The following is a 21690-nucleotide window of genomic DNA, read 5'->3' as shown; positions in this document are numbered from 1 at the left end:
TGTAATCACTGTAGGAGCCCTGAACAGGCCTCTCTTAAAAATGGACCAAAAAGGTACACTTTGGACTTAAAAAGAAGCCAAAAAAAAAAAAAAAAAAAAAGTAACAATCTGCCATTAAATAATATAATTTAAAAACCTGGATCATTTAGGGAGGCAGGTGCAAAGCCTCAAATCAGAAAGGACGCGTTTCTCCCTGACATTCTTGAGCGTTTGTGGTCACAATATATAAAAAGATGTGTTTTCTTCATTGGGTCAAACCAGCAGAAAGTTTACATCACACGATGGAGAGAGAATGCAAACGTCTGTGCCACAAAAGACTTAGAATCAGGGAATCACGGTGAGAAATTACAGAAGAGGCCAGAGTTCCCACAGCAAGTTATGGGAGGAAGGAGATGAAATCCAGATCTCGAAAGCACCCAGTAAGTGAGCAAACACTCCCTTGGCAGGGAGATCAAAGTTAAAAAAAAAAAACAAAAAACACTAAAAAATTGACCTGAGTCAGGGCTGACTTTATACCCAATCGGGGGTATTTTCAAACATCAAGGGAACAGTCACAAACATTGGTCATATATTAAGCCAGAGATAAGAATTTCAACAAATAATGCAATAAAATCTGAAATTAACAGAAATAAGAGTGTTAAAACAATCTATTTGGAATTTTTGAAACTACCACTCTGAAACTCTCTAGTTAAAGAGAAGAGCAAAACAAATCACAAACAATTTAGAATGACAATGAACTGTAATAAAAACCTCTGGTTTGGGGCCAAAGTGTTACTCAGAGGAAAATTATAGCTTTAAATGCATTTCAGAAAAAAAAAAAAGGACTAAAAATAAATTAACTACACATTTAAATTAAGAGGCTAGAAAAGGAAAAATAAACCCAAAGACAGAAATCATCAAAAAAAAGTAGAAATTAAGAAAATGGGCGAAGGGAGAGAATAGTCAACATCTAAAAATCAAAAGCTGATGCTTTGAAAGGACCAACTTGGAAAAAAAAACAATTTTTAGCAATTTCTTACCAGAGGGAAAAAAGAAAAGACAAGCATTTGGAATGAGAAAAAGCCTATGACTATGGATACAAATATATAATTAAGTATGAGTGAAAATGCTGTACTTTTTTATACCAATACATTTTCAAGTTTCAATGGAATGGATGGCTTAAGAAAATATAAATGACCAAAACCGGTTCAAGAAAATATATAAAACCTGAATAGACCAGTAATTGGAGATGAAATTGAAGAGGCAAAATCCATGCCACAAAAGGCCAAAAACTATTCCCGGGATCTATAAATTGCTCCAGAGCCTGGAAAACATCAGAGTCTAGCATGATTCTGATAGCACGGTTAGACAGGGAGAGCATGTGGGCGCAGGGGATACAAGCTACCTTCAGGTGGGGCCCGAGGATGGGTGCTCAGTCATCCATCCAGCAACTACTTCCTGAGCACCTACTTTGTGCCAGTCACTCTGCCTGGTATCTTGGGTGACGGGAAAATAATGCATCTCTCTATCAAGATGCTGAGAGAGCAGCTGGGACACCTCAAGATCTACAGCAATTCGGGGGGAGGGAGTGATGTCGAGAGGGTGAGGGAAGTGGGGTCCCTCCAGCATGGGGGGCACACGGGAAGGTTTCAGGGAAGAGGATACATCTGATCCCGACCTTGGAGGAAGAGGAGGAACTGGACCTAAAGCGCGAGGCCTAGCTAAGGGCCTTCGGGGCGGAGAGATGGTGTGAGCAAGGGCCTGGGGCTGGAGAGAAAGGAGCCAAGGGGAGGCGAGGCTGCGGGCGAAGGCCCCTGACGGGACAGCCAAGGAGCAGGCGGCGGGGCGCCCAGAGGCCGGCGACCCTGCAGGCCAGGCTAAAAAGGTTGGGTGCTGTGGGCCCTGGGGAGCCACTGCAGGTCAGGGGAGGGGAGCAGCATGGTCGGGGAAGGTGGGCTTGGCAGCCAGCGGGGGCGCCCCTGAAGGGGTGGGAAGGCCCCTGAGCCGAGGGAGCCAGGCCTGGGGCCTGGCAGGTGCTGGGGTGGAGGGTACAGGGTGGGGGATGCGTGGGGGCGAGGGGAGAAAGGAGGGTTGTGCGGCCTCGGAGACAGCCTGAGGGTTGGGGGGCGGTTCCGCCAGCAGGAGGCAGGGGCTGGTCCCGACCCACCTCCTGCCACACCGCCCTGGCTGTGCGCGGCCACAGGCCCCTCACCTGGCAATTCTGCCCCCAAGACTTCCCGCAGGAAGCTGAAAACAGCGGCGGCCGGACAAGGATTAGGGCTAGGCCAGCCTTCCCCAGCCTAGGACAAAGAGTGACCGTCGCGGTGGGAGGAGACAGCGCGGGCAGGGGAGGAGCGGGGAGAAGTGGAAACCAGATTCTGGGTGCAGAGAGGGTCAGAGGGCTGGATGCGCCTCCTCTCCCCTGACCCGGGAGCTGGCGGGCGGCTGTGTGCCGGGTCGCTGGGGGGGCCCCGGGGCTGCGCCGAGGTCCACGCTGGCAGGGCGGGGACCCCCAGCAGGCGAGCAGCCAGCACGAGGGGCGCCGGCCAGGCCCTGACGCCCGAGGCCCCTCCTCTGCACTGCCGGGGCACCCAGGGGTGGGCTCCGGAGCTCTGGTCGTGGCCCTCAGGGTGCATCCAGGCTCTCTGGCCGAGAGCAGTCCTGCGCCCTGCGCGCCCGGCACTGCGTGGGGGGCTTAGGGCACACGCGTTCCCTCGTCCTCTTCTCAGCCTTGGAGGGTGGAGCAGTGCACCTTGGGTGCCCCCCAGGCCCAGGGCCACCCCGAACCTTGGGATGTGGAGGCAGGGTCCCCGCAGGTGTAATCAGCTGAGGACAGAGGGGAGAACATTCTGGATTAGGGTGAGCCCACATCCAGCACCAGGAGTAGGAGAGGGCACCCCAGACCCAAGGGAAGACCCCCTGGAGACAGAGGCCCTGGCTGCTGAAGCTGCCACAAGCCAAGGGCTGCCGGGGGCCGGGGGAAGCCTAGGAGGGTGGGAGCCAGCCCTGCTGGCACCGGGATCCCAGCTTCTGGACCTAGGGCTGTGCGAGAATAGACGCCTTTTGTTTTAAGCCCCCCGTTGTGCTAATTTGTCACGGGAGCCCTGGGAGAGGCGTGCAGATGGCCTCCTGTCCCCCAGCACAGACGAGGCAGCGCAAGTCCCAGGGGTGGAGGGCTCCGGGGGGCCGCAGGCTGGCTGGTGGGCTTCAACCCGGGGCCGAGGGGCCCACCCAGCCCCCCGGCTCTCCTTCCTCTCCCTGACGCCCAGCCGCCCCGGGCGCAGCCGGAGCCCACCCCCCTTCCCTGACCCCTGCCTTCCAACACTCAGCCCCTCCTGCTTCCAGAGAAGTCACAGCAAACCGGCTTTTAAATTTTTATAGCACCCTTTGGGCTAAAGTAAGGGTTCTGGCACGCAGAACAACAGAGACAGGGATTTCTAGAGAGAATGGACCTTGGGGACCACACCTGGCGCGGCCCTGTTTCTAACCGGCAAGCGGGCGAGGGCAGGGGCTGATCCCATCACCCGGCAGCAGGGGGGCGCTGACCCTGTCACCCGGCAGCGGGGGGTGCCTGGGCCTGTTGAGGATGGGTTCCAATAGACAGCACGGCCCGGGGCACCGGCAGTGGGGAGGGCCTTTCCTCTTTTCACTTGTGCTCTTTCCGGGCAGGGGTGTGTGTGGAGCGGGGCTGCGCCGGGCAGAAGGGGGGCTGCGTGGCCCGGGCACGGTTCCTGGAGAAGGGCTGCTTTCTCCCACGCCGCCAAGGCCCGCACGCAGGCACGCAGTGCACTGCGTGCAAGGCACGCAGGAGAGCCAGGGCCCGGCCTCTCGGGGGCAGAGGAGCCCGACCCAGCGGGCAGCGCTCGGCCGCGGAGGAGGTGTCCCCCCGCAGGGCCTCCTCGAGCTGGCGTAGGGTGGACCCCGGGGAGAAGCCGGCCGCCCCCGGGGCGGGGGTCCACATGCCTCCCGAGGCCGCCCCACTGCAGCTGGGGATAGGATGGGCGGGCCCTGGCCCCCCGCCCAGACTCGTATACAGATTTCATGCGTCTCTCTGGGGCGATGGTCCACGGCTCTGTGAGTCTCCGTGGAGATGGGGCCCCCTCTCCCCCAGATACTGCTCCCGGCGAGGGAAGAGAAGAGGGGCAAGGGCGGGGGGGGGGTCTTGGCCACATCACGCGAGAGGGCAGCCTCGGAGGGGCCGGTGGTGGAGAGCGAAGGAAGGCAGAGAGGCCGCCGACAAGGCCGCATGTACCTCGCAGCCAGGCCGGGGACCCGAGGCAGGGCGGGACCACGGCCTGGCCAGGTGCACCCCGCTAGGAAGCAGTGGGCACAGGACTGGAGCCCAAGCCCTGCTGTGCGCACGGCGCCGTGTCTTTAGAGCGGGCAGCGCGGGCCTGTGGGGAGCAGCAGGCAGAAAAGGAGGGGTGAGGCCAGGGACTGAGGGCCAGGCCTCCCGGCTGCGCTTCCCGCACCTGCTGCACCTGGCTGCACCAGCTCTTCACCTGCTTCCCACCTGCACGGAGCAGCGGGGAGAAACCACACGGCCACACTGCCGTGAGAGCACCTGGCGATCGTACACGCACCTCTGTCCAGCCCCCTCCGCTCCCCAGGCAACGGGTGACTGGCGGGCACCAGCCTGGCTCCTCAGGCCGGCGGACAGCGGAGGACCTGAAAGTGAAAGCAGTCGGGAGGGAGATGCCCCGTGCTTCCACCCCATGTAAACCCGAGAGGAGAAACAGTGCAGCTGCTGGGGACACCAGCCTGGCCGCTCCTCTAGCGGTTAAACAGATTTACCCCATGACTTAGCAATTCCGCTCCTAGACAGAGACCCCAGAGAAGAGAAGGTGGATTCCACCCAAAACCTTGCCCCTGGATGTTGCCCGCAGCATTACTTCTAAGAGCCCAAACTGGAAACAGCCCCAATGCCCATCAGCTGATGAATGGATAAGCAAAAGGTGGCACAGCCGCGCAGTGGAACTCAGCCGTAGAAAGGAGGGACGTGCTAGTAGGTGCCTCAGCGCGGGTGGCCTTAATATCACTGCTGAGTGAAAGCAAGTGGACACAAAAGGCCACACACGGTACGATCCCCTCCATACCCCATTCCCCCCAGAGACTCCCTCTACAAATCCTGTTGCTTCCTCCTCCAAAATACACCCTGAATCTAGCCGCCTCCTCCTGCAGGGCCCTCGTCCTCCTCTGGAGCCTGCCCTGGTTCCTTCTCCACGCTATCCCCAGACCGAGCCTTTTAAAACTGTCCTCCTCTGCCCGAAACCCGCCGGTGCCTTCTTAACCTGCTCAGAGGAAAACTGGGGGGCTCCGACACGGGCCTGCAGGCCCCAGGAGGTCGGCACGCCCCCTAGCTCCCGCGCTAACTTCTCCCAGCTTCCCCCTCCCTTGCTCCGCTTTGCTCCAACGACCTGGCCTCCTCCTTTCCCCCAAACAGGGCAGGCTGGTAGGGACCTCGGGGCCTTGACGTGCCGCTTTCTCTGCCTGAGAGACTCTTCCCCCAGATACAGGCACAGCTTTCTCCTTCAGGTCTCTGCTCAACATCACGGTCCTGGTGTGGGTCTTCCGTGGGCCCCAGAAAACTGCGTTTTACATTCCTGTGCATGTAAACCTACTATAGGCAGGACCTTCTGGTTAGGTTCAGTTAAGGGGCCTTTTGATTAGATTACTTCAGTTAAGGGTCTTTTTTGTAAGATTTATTTATTTTTCCCTCCCCCTGCCCTGCTGTTTTTGCTGTCTATGTCCATTTGCTGTGTGAACCTCTGTATCTATTTCTCTTTTTGTCTTCTCTTCTCATCTTTGTCTTCTAGGATTCACCGGGATTCGATCCTGGGGACCTCTGATGTGGAGAAAGGTTCCCTGTCACCTGAGCCACCTCAGTTCCTGGTTTCTGCTGTGCTTCACCTTGACTCTCCCTTTGGCTCTCTTTTGTTGTATCATCATCTTGCTGCGTGACTCACTTGTGCGGGCACTGGCTCACCATGCGGGCACTCAGCACTTGGCTCACTGCACGGGCACTGGCTCCCCACGTGGGCACTGGCTCACCGCGCGGGCACTTGGCTCACTTGCACAGGCACTGGGCTTGCTGCTCGGGCACTCACACAGGCACTTGGCTCACTTGTGCAGGCACTGGCTCCCCACGTGGGCACTGGCTCACCACGCGGGCACTTGGCTCACTTGCACAGGCACTGGGCTCACTGCTCGGGCACTCACACAGGCACTTGGCTCACTTGTGCAGGCACTGGCTCCCCACGTGGGCACTGGCTCATCGTGTGGGCACTTGGCTTACCACACGGGCACTGGCTCACTGTGTGGGCACTCGGCTCACTGCACGGGCACTGGCTCACCACGTAGGCACTGGCTCACCGTGTGGGCACTGGGCTTACTGCATGGGCACTGGGCTCACTGCTCGGGCACGCTTTCTCTTCTTTTTCACCAGGAGGCCTCAGGGATTGAACCCGGGTCCTCCGTATGGTAGGCAGAGGCCCTATCACGTGAGCCACATCCGCTTCCCAGTTAAGAGCCTTTGATTAGATTGCGGGACCCAGGGTGAGTCTTAATCCTCTTACTGGAGATATGAGGAGAAAGAGAGCTGCTGCTGTTTTGGCCCTGCCACGTGAGAATGGACTCCAGGATCGTCTACAGCAGCAGAAGGGCAGAGAAACCCCAAGAGGCCGAGAGAGGCCGGAGGCTGGGCTCAGCGGCACAGCCCCAAGTGAAGAGGGACGCCACGTGCCTGAGTGCCAGGGTGCCCACAGCTGAGCTCGGGGAGGAGGCGAGCCGAGGGGAAGGCAGGGCCGCGGCAGGGACTGGCCTCCATTTTGCAGACGGCGGGACTCCAGGGTCGCCGACAGCCTGTGCGGACATTTTCGTGGCTCAGAACGGTAAACTTTTTACCATCATCAGTCTCTAGTGGAAAAGCCAACCCATTTCTGGCATTTTGCTCCCAGCAGCTTTAGCAAACTAAATCAATCGCTTATCGGGAAGGCTTGCCTGCCAGCCCACGTGAGACAGTCATCCCTTTCTCAGGCTCCCCTACACTTGCCTTATTGGTTCCCAGCGTCTTATCACCAGCTGATACATTACAAGTTGTTTGTGGTCTGTCCCCAGTATAACTTAAGCTTCATCAGAGCAGGGGTTTTGCTTTGCCAGCTGCTGCATCCTGAGTCCGCGTGGCAGGTGGGCAGCAGCATCTGCTGAATGAGTGGGTGGACCTACGCAGGCACGAGACGCCCAGGGTCCAGTGCACACGGCACTGCAAGGGGTGGCGGTGGCTCTGAGTGAGGGGCTGCAGCTCCACTCGTGGGCCTTCCCACACCCAGGCCGGGCAGGGGCCTCTCATCTGGACGTGTGATGGGGCTTCTTAAAAGAAGGCACCAGCCCTGATAAACGTCAGCTTGGACCACACTGGAGCAGTCGGAGCAGCAGCAGCCCCGCTGGGCTCCCCTGGGCCAGGCCCCTCCCGCATCCAGCAAGCTGTAAGCCAGCCCCTGCGTGGGCCGGGCCGAACCGGGGAGCCAGGGGCAAGACAGGCCTCCCCCAGCGCCCCGTGGTTTGCGTTTGTGTTTATATTTGAATGCCGCGGGCACATCCTGTGTGGGACACGGATCCCACTCCCCAGGGCAGAGGCCTCTGGCCCAGAGGCTGGCTGTGCCCAAGGGACAGAGGAGCCCCCCGCCACCTGGGACTGGGGGAGAGGAGCTGGGGCTGGGGGCCGCACCCACGGGGGCAGCCAGGCGAGGGCTCTTTCCCCCTGGCCAGGCCGGCGCGCTGAGCCCAAATGAGAACATGAAGCTCTGAAATCAGGACAAAACCCAGACCGAGCTTCAGGAACCCGTGCCGTCAGGACAACTCCTAGCCTTCGCATTCCCACCTCCGCCCGCTGCGCCTGAGCCTTGCTGAACCCATGCTGGCACCCAGGCGGTGGGGCCTTCAACGCCCCGGGCGGCTAACTGGGCTAAGGTGAGCACAGAGTAGCATGAAGCCCCCAGGCTCTGGGGTCAGAAAGAATGGGCCTCTAATCAGCTGTGCGGCCCCGGGCAAGTTACTTCACCTCTCTGAATCTCAGTTCCCTCACCTACAGGGGCCGAACCAATGTGAAGGGCTTGTGAACTGGGGCTGGAGCAGGAGGTCTGGGGTTCCCAGGGAAGGACCTTCAGGGGCACAGGGCAATAGCAAGTCCCAACGGAACAGAATTTCCGCTGTTTTATCAAATAGTACACCAGTAGTGGTGTGAACTGGCTGAAAAGCTACCACGTTCACCTGCGGAATGGAGATACTAATCCCATTTGAGCAGAACTGTTACAAGAATAAAAGGAAACCTTCTCTAAGGAGCCCTTAGCGCAGGGTCTGGCCTGGAAAAAGAGTGCCGCCAGTGGTTACGCTGTTGTCACCACCAGCGCAGAAGCAGCAGCGGTGAGGGGGGCCGGGAGGCGGCTCGGGCCTCAAGCGAGGAAGGACCGACGGTGCCCGAGCCCCCGGGGCCAGTGAGCTTCCCGGTACTGCAGCATCACGCAGAGATGGCCCGAGCCCCCGGGGCCAGTGAGCTTCCCGGTACTGCAGCATCAGGTACTGCAGCATCACGCAGAGATGGCCCGAGCCCCCGGGGCCAGTGAGCTTCCCAGTACTGCAGCATCACGCAGAGATGGCCGGGGGGCGGGCCAGGAGCCAGGGGCAGGCGAGCGCCTGCAGGGCTGGAGGCCATCACCGCAGGCCAGCGGCCGTGACCCTTCATGAAAAGGAGGAGGGTGATTCCTGCCACATCACTGCTGGCAAGGAAGGGTAGGACACTGGACGCACAGGCCAGCTGCTGCCCGCAGCCATGCTCTGTGGGGTCACGGGGACGCACCCACTTGGAGCTGGCCTGGGGCTTCACAGAAGCCCCGCAGGTAAAGCCGCTGGCTCAGAACAAAAGCAACGTTCCCCTCTCACTGCCCTCCCCCTCCCCCTCCCCGGAAAGAACGCAGAGTCAAGGGTTTGGGGGGGTGGGAGGCCAGGTCCAGGCCCCTCTGAGAAGACAACAGCACTTGTGTCTGAGGCTTGGGCAGAAGCCAGGGTGGAAATGTCCCGGCTTCTGGGATGCGGGAGAGGAGCCAGGGTTCTTGTTCTCTGCCAGGACCGAGCCCTTGCACGGAAGCCGGGGCGGAGGGGCTGCAGCCTTGCCCAGCAGACTCGCGCTGGGACAGGGGAGCCGGGAACCCAGGGCCCTCCGCGGTTCTCTGCTGCTGGAGGGAAGGTGCAAGGTTCCGGAGGCCGCCGGACACAGGGCAGGGTGCGAGCTGAGCGATGGGATGGCCCCGGGACGTGTGCCTGCGTCAAGAGGGGGCAGAGGACCAGGCGACCTCCCCCCCTGAGGCCTGAGGCCTGAAGCCTGGCCGAAGCCGAGCCTGGCGGGCAGGGGACCCTTGCTGTGACTTTGCCTCTGGCTGGGTCTCTCCCTAGCGAGCCTTTTCTCCACCTGCAGGTCGGAGACCAGAAGAGAGGGCTGGAGAGCCGGCAGCTGGAGGAGCTGCTCCCCAGCGGAGTGGGGCCTGGAGAGAGAGAGGGTCCACCCCCAGAGCGGGGCCCCTGGCGATGGAGAGCAAGAGGAGGACCGCAGGCCTTCGTGGGAAAGAACTTCATCGCCAGGACAGCAGTGGCTGCCGCAAGAGTGCTGGGAAGGGTGACGTGAGCCTAAGTGCCAAGCGCTCAGTACCAGGCCTACCACATTATCCTGTCACCGTGCTGCCATCGCCGTCGTCGTCACCCTTTCTGAATTTGGAAGAAAAGAAAGCCCAGGTTTCAGAGCCCCTGGAGTCCAGCGGGGCGCAGGGTGACCTAAGGTATCCCCAAGCCGACACCTCCGCCAGGAGGTAGGGCCTCCAGGGGAGCACGGCTTCCGGGCTCTGGGTGCCCCGGAAGGTCCTGTCTGCCCCGGGGCTGCAAATCACCCCTGGAAAGACCGGCTCTAGGAGGGTTCAGAGGTACGCTCAAGCCTAAATGCAGCCACCCCTTCATTAAAGTCCCCCAATACAGCCTGCCCTTTTTAATTTGCTGTGGTCATTAATCACGAGCCGTCATGGTTCAAGCCTCCGTTAGAGCTAAGGAGAGAAGCGTGCTCCTCTGGAGGAAGATCTGGCTGGGTGGTGCCCTAAGTCAGGCCTGACACTGGTGGGGGCAGAGATGCCGGCACCCAGGACGAGCCCCGGCTCTGCCAATCCCAGCTTATAAAAGAAGAGTGGCAGTATGTTCCCCTCCTCAATTCAGCCCATGCTACAATGTTAACACCGAATCCCCCTAAAAACCACCCTTGAGGAAAAGCAGAAACTAATAGGATATCAAATGTACTTTTTAAAAAAAGCGAAGTTTATGTGTCTGTAGAAAGAGCTACTATTTATTGAGCACCAACTATGTTCCAGGTATGGTGTTATACCCTTACATGCTTTATGCAGTGTTTTGCAGAATGTTGTCTGTGGTCTCTAGCCCAGAATGATGTGCAAAAAAACAGTCCTTCTGGGAAACCCTGGAGAAAACATACCCTACCGATGTATTTCTAGTGTTTGTATATTGAAGGTTCTTACAAGTCCTGCAATTGGAACCTGTTTACATTTATTTAAGTCCACATATCCCTAAGTATGGCATATATTTCAATTGGTAGTATTATGAGATGATTTAAAATGTGTGTACATGTAAGTTTTTAATTTTGATCATTATATGTATTTATTTATTTTGAGATTTATTTATTTATTCCCCCCACCACCAACCCCTGTTGTCTGCGCTCCATGTCCATTCACTATATGTTCTCCTATGTCTGCTTGTCTTCTCATTAGGCAGCTCTGGGAACCGATCCTGGGACCTTCCGCAGTGGGAGAGAGGCAATCACTCTCTTGTGTCACCTCAGCTTCCTTTTCTGCTACATCTTCTTCTTTTCTCTCCTATGTGTCTCTTGATGCATCATCTTGCTGTGTCGGCCAGCACTCCTGCACGGGGCAGAACTCCTGTGTGTGGGTCACTCCCACGCTGGGTGGCATTCCACGTGGGGCAGCACTCCCGCGTGGGCTGGCACTCCCGCGTGGGCCAGCTCACCACACGGGCCAGCTTGCCTTCACCAGGAGGCCCTGGGTATTGAACCCTGGACCTCCTATATGGTAAACGGGAGCCCAACTGCTTGAGCCACATCCGTTTCCCATGTATTTACTTTAAAGTGAGTTGGTATTCTATTTCTAATTCTTAAACCCATAACTATCTCAATTTCCTATTAACTGAATTTGGCAATATATTAGGCTTCATTGCTGAAGAAGTTCTGGACCACAGAGAGGTTCAACTGTGGCAGGGAGGAACACTGGTGTGGGGTGTTATTGATGGTTGGGAGGGAGTTCTCCAGAGCATGTATATAGGGTACATAAAAATGTTTGGATATGTGTTGGGTATTTTCATAGTAGTTACAGTTACAAAAGACAACTGAGGGAGTGCTGAGTTCCTAGCCAGGGGAGTTCTATCACATTCCCCAATGGAACAGCAACAATCCCCCAAGTGCAATGGCAAAGACCAACAAAGAAGGGTGGTCTAACAATGAGCCCTTGATACTAATGACTATGCTTATGAGCCTGTGTGCCTGAAATATGAACTAGACCTACAGCTGCAGGGTGCCTAAGAGTTTCCTCCTGAGAGCCTCCAGGTTGCTCAAATGTGGCCACTCTCTAAGGCAAACTCAGCATGTAAATGCATTACTTTCCCCCCAGTGTGGGACATGACTCCTGGGGATGAGCCTCCCTGGCACCGAGGGATTGCTACCAAGCACCAGCTGGTAGAAAAAGACCTTGAATAAAAGGGTCAACTCAGACCAGCAGAATATCTCAGCCTACATGTAGGATCATGTGTTAAAAACTGCTTTTTGACCTTGAATAGAAGGGGGAAATGGCAAAGAAAAGTGAGTTTATAAAGCTAAAAGACTTTTAAAAAAAGCTGGGAGGTCATCAGAGGGGTCGCGCTTATGCATGCCTCAGCAGGACCCCAGAGACAGCCAAAGTAGATACAACCCCAGGTACTGGTTGTCCTGAGTACCTATGGAGACCCACAGATTCTATGGTCATGGCAAATGGCTCTGGAATTTAGTGCCATGTCAGTCGGCCCTATTTTGGAATTTGTGTTCGAGTATGATGGAGTTGGACTCAGAGGTGACCTTCCACATGTGCCTCTTCTTTAACTTTTACTGAACCTGTAGTTGGCGCTAGGGTTGGTGTATGCCTAGGAGACTTGAATCTCTAGACTGTCCATGTGGCAGCTGGTCCCCGAGCCTCAGTAGTTTTGCAACTCCTACCCTCTGGTTCACTGGACTTACCCAGGCTAGCTAACAGGGAGGTGAGGATGGTCAGCCACCACACCAGGGAACCGCCTACAGCTGCAAGCAGGAGAACTGCATCCATCATCCATGTGGAATCTAAGCCCCTTCTTGATATAGAGGTGGAGTGGACATCACCATCCCAGGGTCCACAGGATGGAGAAATAAAGTATTGATTAGAGTGAACTTACTGATATTCTACTATGGAACTACTGTGACTACTAATGGAAGAAACTGTGGTATTGAAGTGGAGAAAGTGGCCATGGTAGTTGCTGAGGGCAGGGAGAGGGAAGAAAAGATGTGTTGTGGGGGTGTTTTTGGGACTGGGACTTGTCCTGAATGATGCTGCAGGGGCAGATGCTGGACATTGTATATCCTGCCATAACCCACTGGGTGGACTGGGGCAGAGTGTGAACTGCAGTGTGGACTGTTGTCCGTGTGTGCGGCAGTGCTCCAGGCTGTGTTCGCCAAGTGCAGTGAGTGTGCTGCCGTGGGGGGGGGTTGTTGGTGTGGGAGGAGTGGGGTGAGGGGGGTGGGGGGTATATGGGAACCTCTTATATTTTTTGAATGTAACATTTAAAAAAAATAATAAGGGGGAAAAAAAACAACCCCGAAAAAGAAATAAATAAAGTGAGTTGGAAAATAATATAGCTAATGTATCAAATCTGGGAAATGCACATATATTGTTCAGGATTCATTTATTCATTCCACAAATGTTTACTGAGGACCTACTATGAACCAAGCAGTATTCTAGATGTTGGGGATATAACAGGAAATAAAATAAAATCCCTGCCCTTATGAATTTAAATTTTAGTGGGGAGAGTCAAAACTCAAACATACATACAACATGTTGAACAGTAAAATGTAAAGAAAAATAGAGTATGGCAGGGAGATAGACACTTTAAGGGGCGGGCTGGGTGCTAGTGTAGACGGCTTGGTCAGGGGAGATTTCTTAGCGGTGACATTTGAGCAAAGACCTAAACGGAGCGAGCCTATATTTCTGGAAGAAGGCCATTCCAGGGAGAGGACGCCAAGGACGCGCCCCCGAGGTGGGAATGCGCCTGCTACCTGGCGCGACTGCTCGAGGTCCCAGGACGACATCCAAGCCCTTAGAGGTTTGTGCGGAACTACTTCTGTATTTTAAAACTTGAGATATAATCCACACACCATGATATTTAGGTATACAATTCAAAGATTTAGTAAAGCCACAAACTTGGGTTTGTTTGTTTGAAGTGAGGATTTAATTCTGCTTCTAGCCAAGATGATATAACAAGGGACAGACCAACCTTTCTACATGAAATGAACAAAATATAAGAAACAATGGTTTTCAAGAAACTGGACATGAGGCAATGAAGAACGTGACCCCTGAGAGGTGAGATACAAAAGAGGTGAGTCCTATGAATGACCCGCTTACTGCCTTGAAAGTTTCCAGGCTGCAGAGCTGGGAGAGGGAGCCCTGGGATAAAGAGGGTCATTTTATAGCGATAAAAGGGTAAATTTATCAAGAGGATCTATCAGTCCTAAATATGTATGCACTTAAAATGAGAGCATCAATACACATGCAGGGCAAGCGGATGTGGCTCTACTGACAGGGCGTCCGTCTACCATATGCAGGGTCCAGGGTTCGATCCCCAGGGCCTCCTGACCCGTGTGGAGCTGGCCCATGCACAGTGCTGCTGCACACAAGGAGTGCCGTGCCTCGCAGAGGCGCACCAGTGTAGGGGAGCCCCACGCGCAAGGAGTGCACCCCATAAGGAGAGCCACCCACTGCAAAAGAAAGTGCAGCCTGCCCAGGAATGGCGCTGCACACACGGAGAGCTGACACAACAAGATGACACAACAAAAAGAAATACAGATTCCCAGTGCTGCCGGATAATGCAAGTGGACGCAGAAGAACACACAGCAAATGGACACAGAGAGGAGACAACGAGGGGGAAGGGGAGAGAAATAAATCTAAAAAAATATATACATGCAGCAAAAACTGATAGAACTGCAAGAAAAAAATAGACAAATCCACAATTATAGCCAGAAATTCAACACCCCTCTCTCAATAATTGACAGAAAAGTAGACAATCAGTAAGGACAAAGAAGACTTGGACAACACTATCAACCAACGTGATTTAACTGACATTGACGGAACACTCCACCCACCTACAGGAGAATACCCATTTGTTCACATGCACATGGAACATTTACCAGGCCTCAGTAAGTGTCAAAGAATTCAAATGATATACTGTATGTTCTCTGACCACATGGACTTACATTAGAAGCCAATAACAGGAAGATCTCTAGAAAATTCTAAAATATTTGAAATAACAATGGGTCAAAGAAGAAATAAAAAACAGAAATTAACCAGCCACATACCCAAAGCAAGGAGTATCTTCAACAGCAAGCAAAACTATTCCTTTCCTCTAACCCATAATATCTGTGTCCCTTCTCATACTGAAGCAATCAGAATGGACATCGTCCCAAATCTCTCAAGATTGAGGAATGAACAAAAAGATGGGGGGAGTGTAACCACTTGTGTTAACTGATAGCTTGTAACGCTGATATAAAAAAATTTTTAATTAAAAAAAGAAATTAGAAAGTATTTTCAAAAATGAAAACATGCCAAAACTTGTGGGATGTGAATAAAGTAGTAGGGGGAATTTATAGCACTAAATGACTATACTAGAAACAAAAATGTTTTAAAATAATGAAATCAACTTCCATTTTAAGAAATTATAAAAAGAAGAGCAAATTAAATCCAAAGTAAGCTGACAAAAGGAAATAATAGATTGGAAATCAATGGAATGAAATGGAGAAAATCTGTAAGCACAAAAGCTGGTTCTTTGATTAAAATCAATGATTTTGATAGACCTCTAGCCAGCTGATCAGGGGAAAAAACATCCATTCCTGATAAAAACTGTCAACAAATGAGGAGTAGAAGGAAATTTCCTCAACCTGATAAAGGGCAGCTAGCATCATACCTAATTGTGAAAAACTGAATGCTCTCCCGCTACGATCAAGAACAAGACAAGGATGTTTGCTCTCATTACTTTTATTTAACATTGTACCGGAGGTTTTAGTAACGTGAGGCAAGAAAAAGAAAGAAAAGTCACCCATATTGAAAGGGAAGAAGTAAAACTGTCTTTATTCACAGACAACCTGATCATCTAAGCAAAAATATAATGGAATCTACAAAAAAGCCACTAGAACAAACAAGTGAGTTTAGCAACATTGCAGGTTACAAGATGAATGTACAAAAATCTGTTGTAGAGTTTTAAGAGAAGTCCTCATGTGATCCTAATGTGAAATCAAGATTGAAAGCTTAGGACTCGGGAAGTGGACTTGGCCCAGTGGTTAGGGCGTCCGTCTACCACATGGGAGGTCCACAGTTCAAACCCCGGGCCTCCTTGACCCGTGTGGAGCTGGCCCATGCGCAGTGCTGATGCGCGCAAGGAGTGCGCCCCGTAAGGAGAGCCGCCCAGCGTGAAAGAAAGTGCAACCTGCCCAGGAATGGCGCCGCACACACGGAGAGCTGACACCACAAGATGACGCAACAAAAAGAAAGACAGATTCCTGCGCCGCTAACAACAACAGAAGCGGACAAAGAAGATGCAGCAAATAGACACAGAGAACAGACAACTGGGGGGGGGAGGAAGGAAGAGAGAAGGGGAGAGAAATAAATAAATAAATCTTAAAAAAAAAAAGAAAGAAAGAAAGCTGAGGACTCTGGGAAGATGGCGGCAGACTAATAGAGTTGATTGTTCTCACAAAAACAACAGAGAGAGAGCTGAAAGCTGTCCGAGGGACCTGCTTTGGGGGTCAGCAGACCAGGAGAGTGCTGCACAACTCCCAGGACGGCGAGGGACAGAGAGACAAAGAAGCCAAAATGACAAACTGTGGGTTGCTAAGCCCCTGAGTGGCAGGAAGGGCTCCCCTTCCCACCCCCAAGATAGTAAGCTGGGGTAAACCCTGGGGCTCACTGCAGTGGACTGAGAGGGGAACAGACATCTTCCTCCCAGTCAGCTGTTTCAAGGGAAAAGGGAGGGGAGGTTAGGGGTGATTTTCTTCAGTGAATTTGGCCAGTAGAGGCCCCTTTGAATCTTGGATCAGGAGAGTCAACACAGGAACCCCAGAGAAAGCCGAGACTGAAACACCTCCATGGAAGGGTGCGCTGACTAGCTCCATCTACTGGCAGGTCTGGAAACTGCATGGGCAAAACTGCTTGCCCTCTCTGTATCCAACCCTGGGAGAAACTCTCTGCCCCCCTAGTGAGTTTCTGGCCTGATTTTGAAAACTTAAACTGGGAAATTTTAAAGACTTAGTCGAACCAAATATCAAAGAAGAGCTGTGGGGAAAAAATAGGCAAAAGAGGGAAATTATCAGAGTAAATTCACCAGCATACTCAGATGTCTAGACATCAGCAAATAATTACAAGCCATACTAGGAAAAAGAAAGAGATGGCCCAGCCAAAAGAACAAACCAAGCATCGTGGAGATACAGGATTTAATACAATTAATCAACAATAATCATACAGCTCTTCTAAATCACTTCAAAGAATTTAAAGAAAATATGACTAAAGAAATAAAGGATATTCAGAAGACACTGGGAGAGCATAAAGGACAATCTGAAAGCCTGCAAGGAAAAGTAACAGACCTTATGGGAATGAAAGGCACAATGGATGAGATTAAAAATACATTAGAGGCACATAAGAGCAGATTTGAACTGAAGACAGAATTAGTGATTTTGAAGACAGAACATCTGAACTGGAAAAGACAGGAGAACAGAAAGAGAAGAGAATGGAAAAAATGGAAGAGAGTCTTAGGGGACTGAATGACAAAGTGAAACGCACAAACACTTGCATTACTGGTGTCCCAGAGGGAGAAGAGAATGAAAAGGGGCAGAAACAATATTTGAGGAAATAATGACTGAAAACTTCCCAACCCTTACGAAGGACATAAATATAAATATCCAAGAAGGACAAAGCACCCCAAACGGAATAAATCTGAATAGACCTACCCTGAGACAGCTTCTATTCAGAATAATAATTATCAGAGATAAAAAGAGGATTCTGAAAGCAGCAAGAGAAAAGCAAAGCATCACATACAAGAGAAACTTGATAAGATTAAGTGCCAATATCACATCAGAAACCATCATGGAGGAGAGAAGAAAGTGGTATGATGCATTTAAGGTACAGAAAGAGAAAATCCTTGACCCGTGTGGAGCTGGCCCATGTGCAGCGCTGATGTGCACAAGGAGTGCCCTGCCACGCAGGGGTGTCCCCCGCGTAGGGGAGCCCCATGCGCAAGGAGTACGCCCCGTAAGGAGAGCTGCCCAGCACGAAAGAAAGCGCAGCCTGCCCAAGAATGGCACTGCACACATGGAGAACTGACACAACAAGCTGACGCAACAAAAGGAGACACAGATTCCCACTGCCACTGATAAGGATAGAAGCGGTCACAGAGGAACACGCAGCAAATGGACACAGAGAGCAGACAACTGGGGGAGGGGAAGGGGAAGAGGAGAGAAATAAATAAATAAATAAATCTTAAAAAAAAAAATGAGTGTGAGTTTAAAGTCTGCACAGAGAAATAAAAACTGATAGAATATAGTACCACAAGACCGGATTTGCAAAAGATACTAAAGAGGATGCTGCAGCCTGAAAGAAAAAAACAAGGGTGAGAGATTTAGAGAAGAGTTTAGAAATGAAGATTATTGGGAAGTGTAAACAACAGAGAGCAGAAGGATAAAATGAATGAAGTACTGCCTTTTACAGTAAAAACACTGAATGTTAATGGATTGAACTCCCCAATTAAAAGACACAGACTGACAGAATGGATTAAAAAAAATATGAGCCGTCTATATATTTTCTACAAGAGACCCATCTCAGATGTAAGGACACAACCAGTTTAAATGTGAAAGGCTGGAAAAAGGTATTCCATGAGGAGGTGGAGTAGACCAGATAAATGTAAAATAACAAGATTATAGTATATACAATGGCCAAACTCTTCCTGTGATCAGTATACTGTAATTATTTTTCATACAGAATAAATACTTGCTTTTATTTGAGGAGGACTGGAGAAGAGAGATATTTTTGGATACTTCATTTTTCTTTAACCCTTTCTTATTCATAGTCTTTACTTATTATAATCTGTCAGGATCAATAATGATTAAGCATGACTACTGATCAATCATGATTTAGCATGATTGAACAAGATTTTGAGTTTTTCTGCCTTATAAAATTATGAGTTGGCAAATTGGTATCTGCTGTAATTCATTCTAATAAGATGTGAAGAATTCCAAAATAGGAATTTGGTTATCTAGAAAGAATTATAGCCCAAAGGGAAATTAGTTTTAAGCCAATAATTTATTTCATTCTTAGAGATTATTATGCCCAATAGAACTGTAATATAAAAATGAAAATTATATTATAATTAATTTCGATTATATTTCAATTATTACTTACATTTATAAATGTTGTTATACTAACCATTTTTTGTAATTGATTATATTAAAGCCAACCTGACTTTGCACTTGCTTTTAAAATTTGTCATTTCTTTCGATCTATTTTTCTATTTATTTTACAGTTTTATAGTAAAGAACTTTTTAATAGCTAAAAAAAAGCCACTGATTATATACTTCAGATAGATCATACGGTATGTGAATATATCTCAATAAAACTGCATAATAAACAAATAAATAATTGTGCAAGAATAGTCAGAAATAGCAGCTATGTACAGCAGGAGAAACAGAGATTGAGAGAGGTGAAGATTTTTTTTTTTAATTATTGTTATTATTGAAATCATGAAAATGCTTTAATAATGATTGAAGTGATGAACGTACAACTATGTGATTATACCAAATACCACTAATTGTAACCTTTGGATAAATTGTATGCTTTATTAATATGTATCAATAAAATTTGTTTGTTTAAAAAAATCTAATGTATTTCTATATACTAGCCACAAACAATTGACATTTAAAAAAATACATCGTTTACAATAGCATTGACCTAGATTTAGGGCTAAATCTCACAAAATACATAAAAGATCTGGGCTCTTAAAACTACAAAACAATTGCTGAGAGAAATTAATGGAGACCTAAATGAATTGAGAGAGAGACTGTGGCCGTGTTCATGGGATGCAAGGCACAGCATTACTAAAATGTCAATATTCCCTATATTGATTTATAGATTCAACACAAAACCGATCAAAATCCCAGCAGGCTTTTGTAGAAATTGATTAGCTAACTCTAAAATTTATACAGAAATGCAAAGGGCCTAGACTAGTCAAATAACTTTGAAAAAGAACAACACTGCAGATTTACTAATACCTAATTTTAAGACTTATTAAAAACCTGCAGTTATCAAGACATTATGGTAGTGGTGTCAAGAAAGGTAGATAGATTAATGGAACAGAATAGAAAGTTCAGAAATATAGATACAAATAGATAACCAATTTTCACCAAAGATACAAAGGCAATTCAGTGGGAAAAAGATAGTCTTTTCAACAAATAATGTTTGTATATCCATATATAAAAAATGAACTTTGCTCTATATTCCACCCCATATTCAAAAATTAGGCCAAGGTAGATCAGAAACCTAAGTATAAAACCTAAAACTATTATGCTTCTAAAAGTAAACAAAGGAGGAAACCTCCCTGCCCTTGGGTCAGGCAAAGATTTCTTAGGTATGACACTAAAAGCACAATCCATAAAAGAACAAATTGATGAATTGGACTTCAACGAAATTTAAAACTTCTGCTCTTTGAAAGTAGAAAAGAAAATGAAAAAACAAGCCACAGACTGGGAGAAGATACCTGCGCGTCACATGTCTAACAAAGGGCCGGTATGACAGTGGGATCTGAAGGGCCCCCCGCTGACCCTGTGATTAAAGGACCTCTGTTTGAGAGACTCAGGCTGGAGCCCTGGTTCTTTAACATCGCGTCACCTGGGGGCTGGTTGAAGCCGATTGCTAGGCCCCCACCCTCTGCATCAGTGGGGCCTGAGAATCTGCATTGCTACTAGGCTCCCTGGTGATCCTGAGGCTGCTTTGAGAAGGGCTACTCTAACGATTAATTTAGACTAAACTGGAAAGACAAAGTCAGATGAAAGACCCTCCCCCAAAGGAAAATAACCAAATAAGCTTATTAAATAATTTGCTCCCTCCCCCCCCCCGACTTTTTGTAGTCCCTAGAGACACCTGTAAGTGTCCATCAGAGCTGCTGATAAGCAAGAAACACCAATCGCGACATCACCGAGTTGGCAGGTTCTGGCCTGGCCCCTGTTGGACGCACGCTGGGGGTCCCCAAAGCTTCCGAGCCCTCTGAGGCCCCCCCTGCCCAGGACGCACCGTGGGAACCGCCCAGGGCCTCGCCTGGGAGCCCCCCGCGCGCCCCCGCGGCCCGCCCTGCGCACCCGGAGCGGGGGTCTCACCGTCCAGGATGGCCCCGGAGCCCCCCGCGCGCCCCCGCGCCCCGCCCCGCGCCCGGAGCAGGGGTCTCACCGTCCAGGATGGCCCCGGAGCCCCCCGCGCGCCCCGCGGCCCGCCCCGCGCCCTGAGCGGGGGTCTCACCGTCCAGGATGGCCCCAGAGCCCCCGCGGCCCGCCCCGCGCCCGGAGCGGGGGTCTCACCGTCCAGGATGGCCCCGGAGCGCCCCGCGCGCCCCCGCGCCCCGCCCCGCGCCCCGCCCCGCGCCCGGAGCGGGGGTCTCACTGTCCAGGATGGCCCCGGAGCCCCCGCGCACCCCCGCGCCCCGCCCCACGCCCGGAGCGGGGGTCTCACCGTCCAGGATGGCCCCGGAGCCCCCGTGCACCCCGCGGCCCGCCCCGCGCCCGGAGCGGGGGTCTCACCGTCCAGGATGGCCCACTGGCTGTCGATCTCCGTGTGCTTCAGGTAGGAGTCCTCGATGGTGGGGTCGTAGTCGGGCACGAAGATCTTCTGGAAGAACTGGATGGTGAGCGCGCTCTTGCCCACGCCGCCGTCGCCCACCACCACCAGCTTGTAGGTGGGCAGGTTGTCGCCGGGCACCGCGCTGCTGGCCATGCTGCTCCGGGGCACCTGCGGCGAGACGGTGAGCGGAGGCTGCTCTCCCCGCCTCCTCGCCCTTCTCTGGGGGCTGGCACTCCCGGTGACAGCGAGCTTTGAAAATGAAGGCGCGAGGGAGAAGAAAGGTGGCTCCCTCCCCCTCCCCCCGGAGAAGATCGCCTTAAAACCATTTCCTCAGCCCCCATTCGCCCAGCACCCACTGCGCGCCAGGCCCGGTCTCGGGGGCGCGCCGCAGGGCCCTCCAAACGCCGTGCCCGAGGCGCATTTCCACACCCGCGTCCGCAGGCGCCCCGTGTGTACGTTACCCGGAGGGTGTCGGTGTGACGGGGGCTCAGGGGCTCACCTTTCGGGCAAC

General features: G+C 51.7%; 1 protein-coding gene across 4 annotated transcripts in view; it reads right to left on the bottom strand.

The window, feature by feature from the left end:
• The window catches only part of MRAS (muscle RAS oncogene homolog), a 61332-nt gene that overhangs the window by 15428 nt on the left and 24214 nt on the right, over nucleotides 1-21690 (bottom strand). For 2 of the 4 annotated variants that reach the window (XM_058295034.1, XM_058295032.2), the window contains exon 2: nucleotides 21140-21347. In XM_058295034.1, the coding sequence (XP_058151017.1) occupies nucleotides 21140-21332 (193 nt within the window). In that variant the 5' untranslated portion in view covers nucleotides 21333-21347. Of the gene's footprint in view, nucleotides 1-21139; nucleotides 21429-21690 lie in introns of all 4 variants that reach the window. The other 2 variants (XM_058295035.2, XM_058295033.1) reach the window with 1 other exon arrangement.

Source organism: Dasypus novemcinctus, chromosome 4, assembly GCF_030445035.2.
Source record: "Dasypus novemcinctus isolate mDasNov1 chromosome 4, mDasNov1.1.hap2, whole genome shotgun sequence".
NCBI lineage: Eukaryota > Metazoa > Chordata > Mammalia > Cingulata > Dasypodidae > Dasypus > Dasypus novemcinctus.
This window is presented reverse-complemented; position numbering and strand designations above follow the sequence as displayed.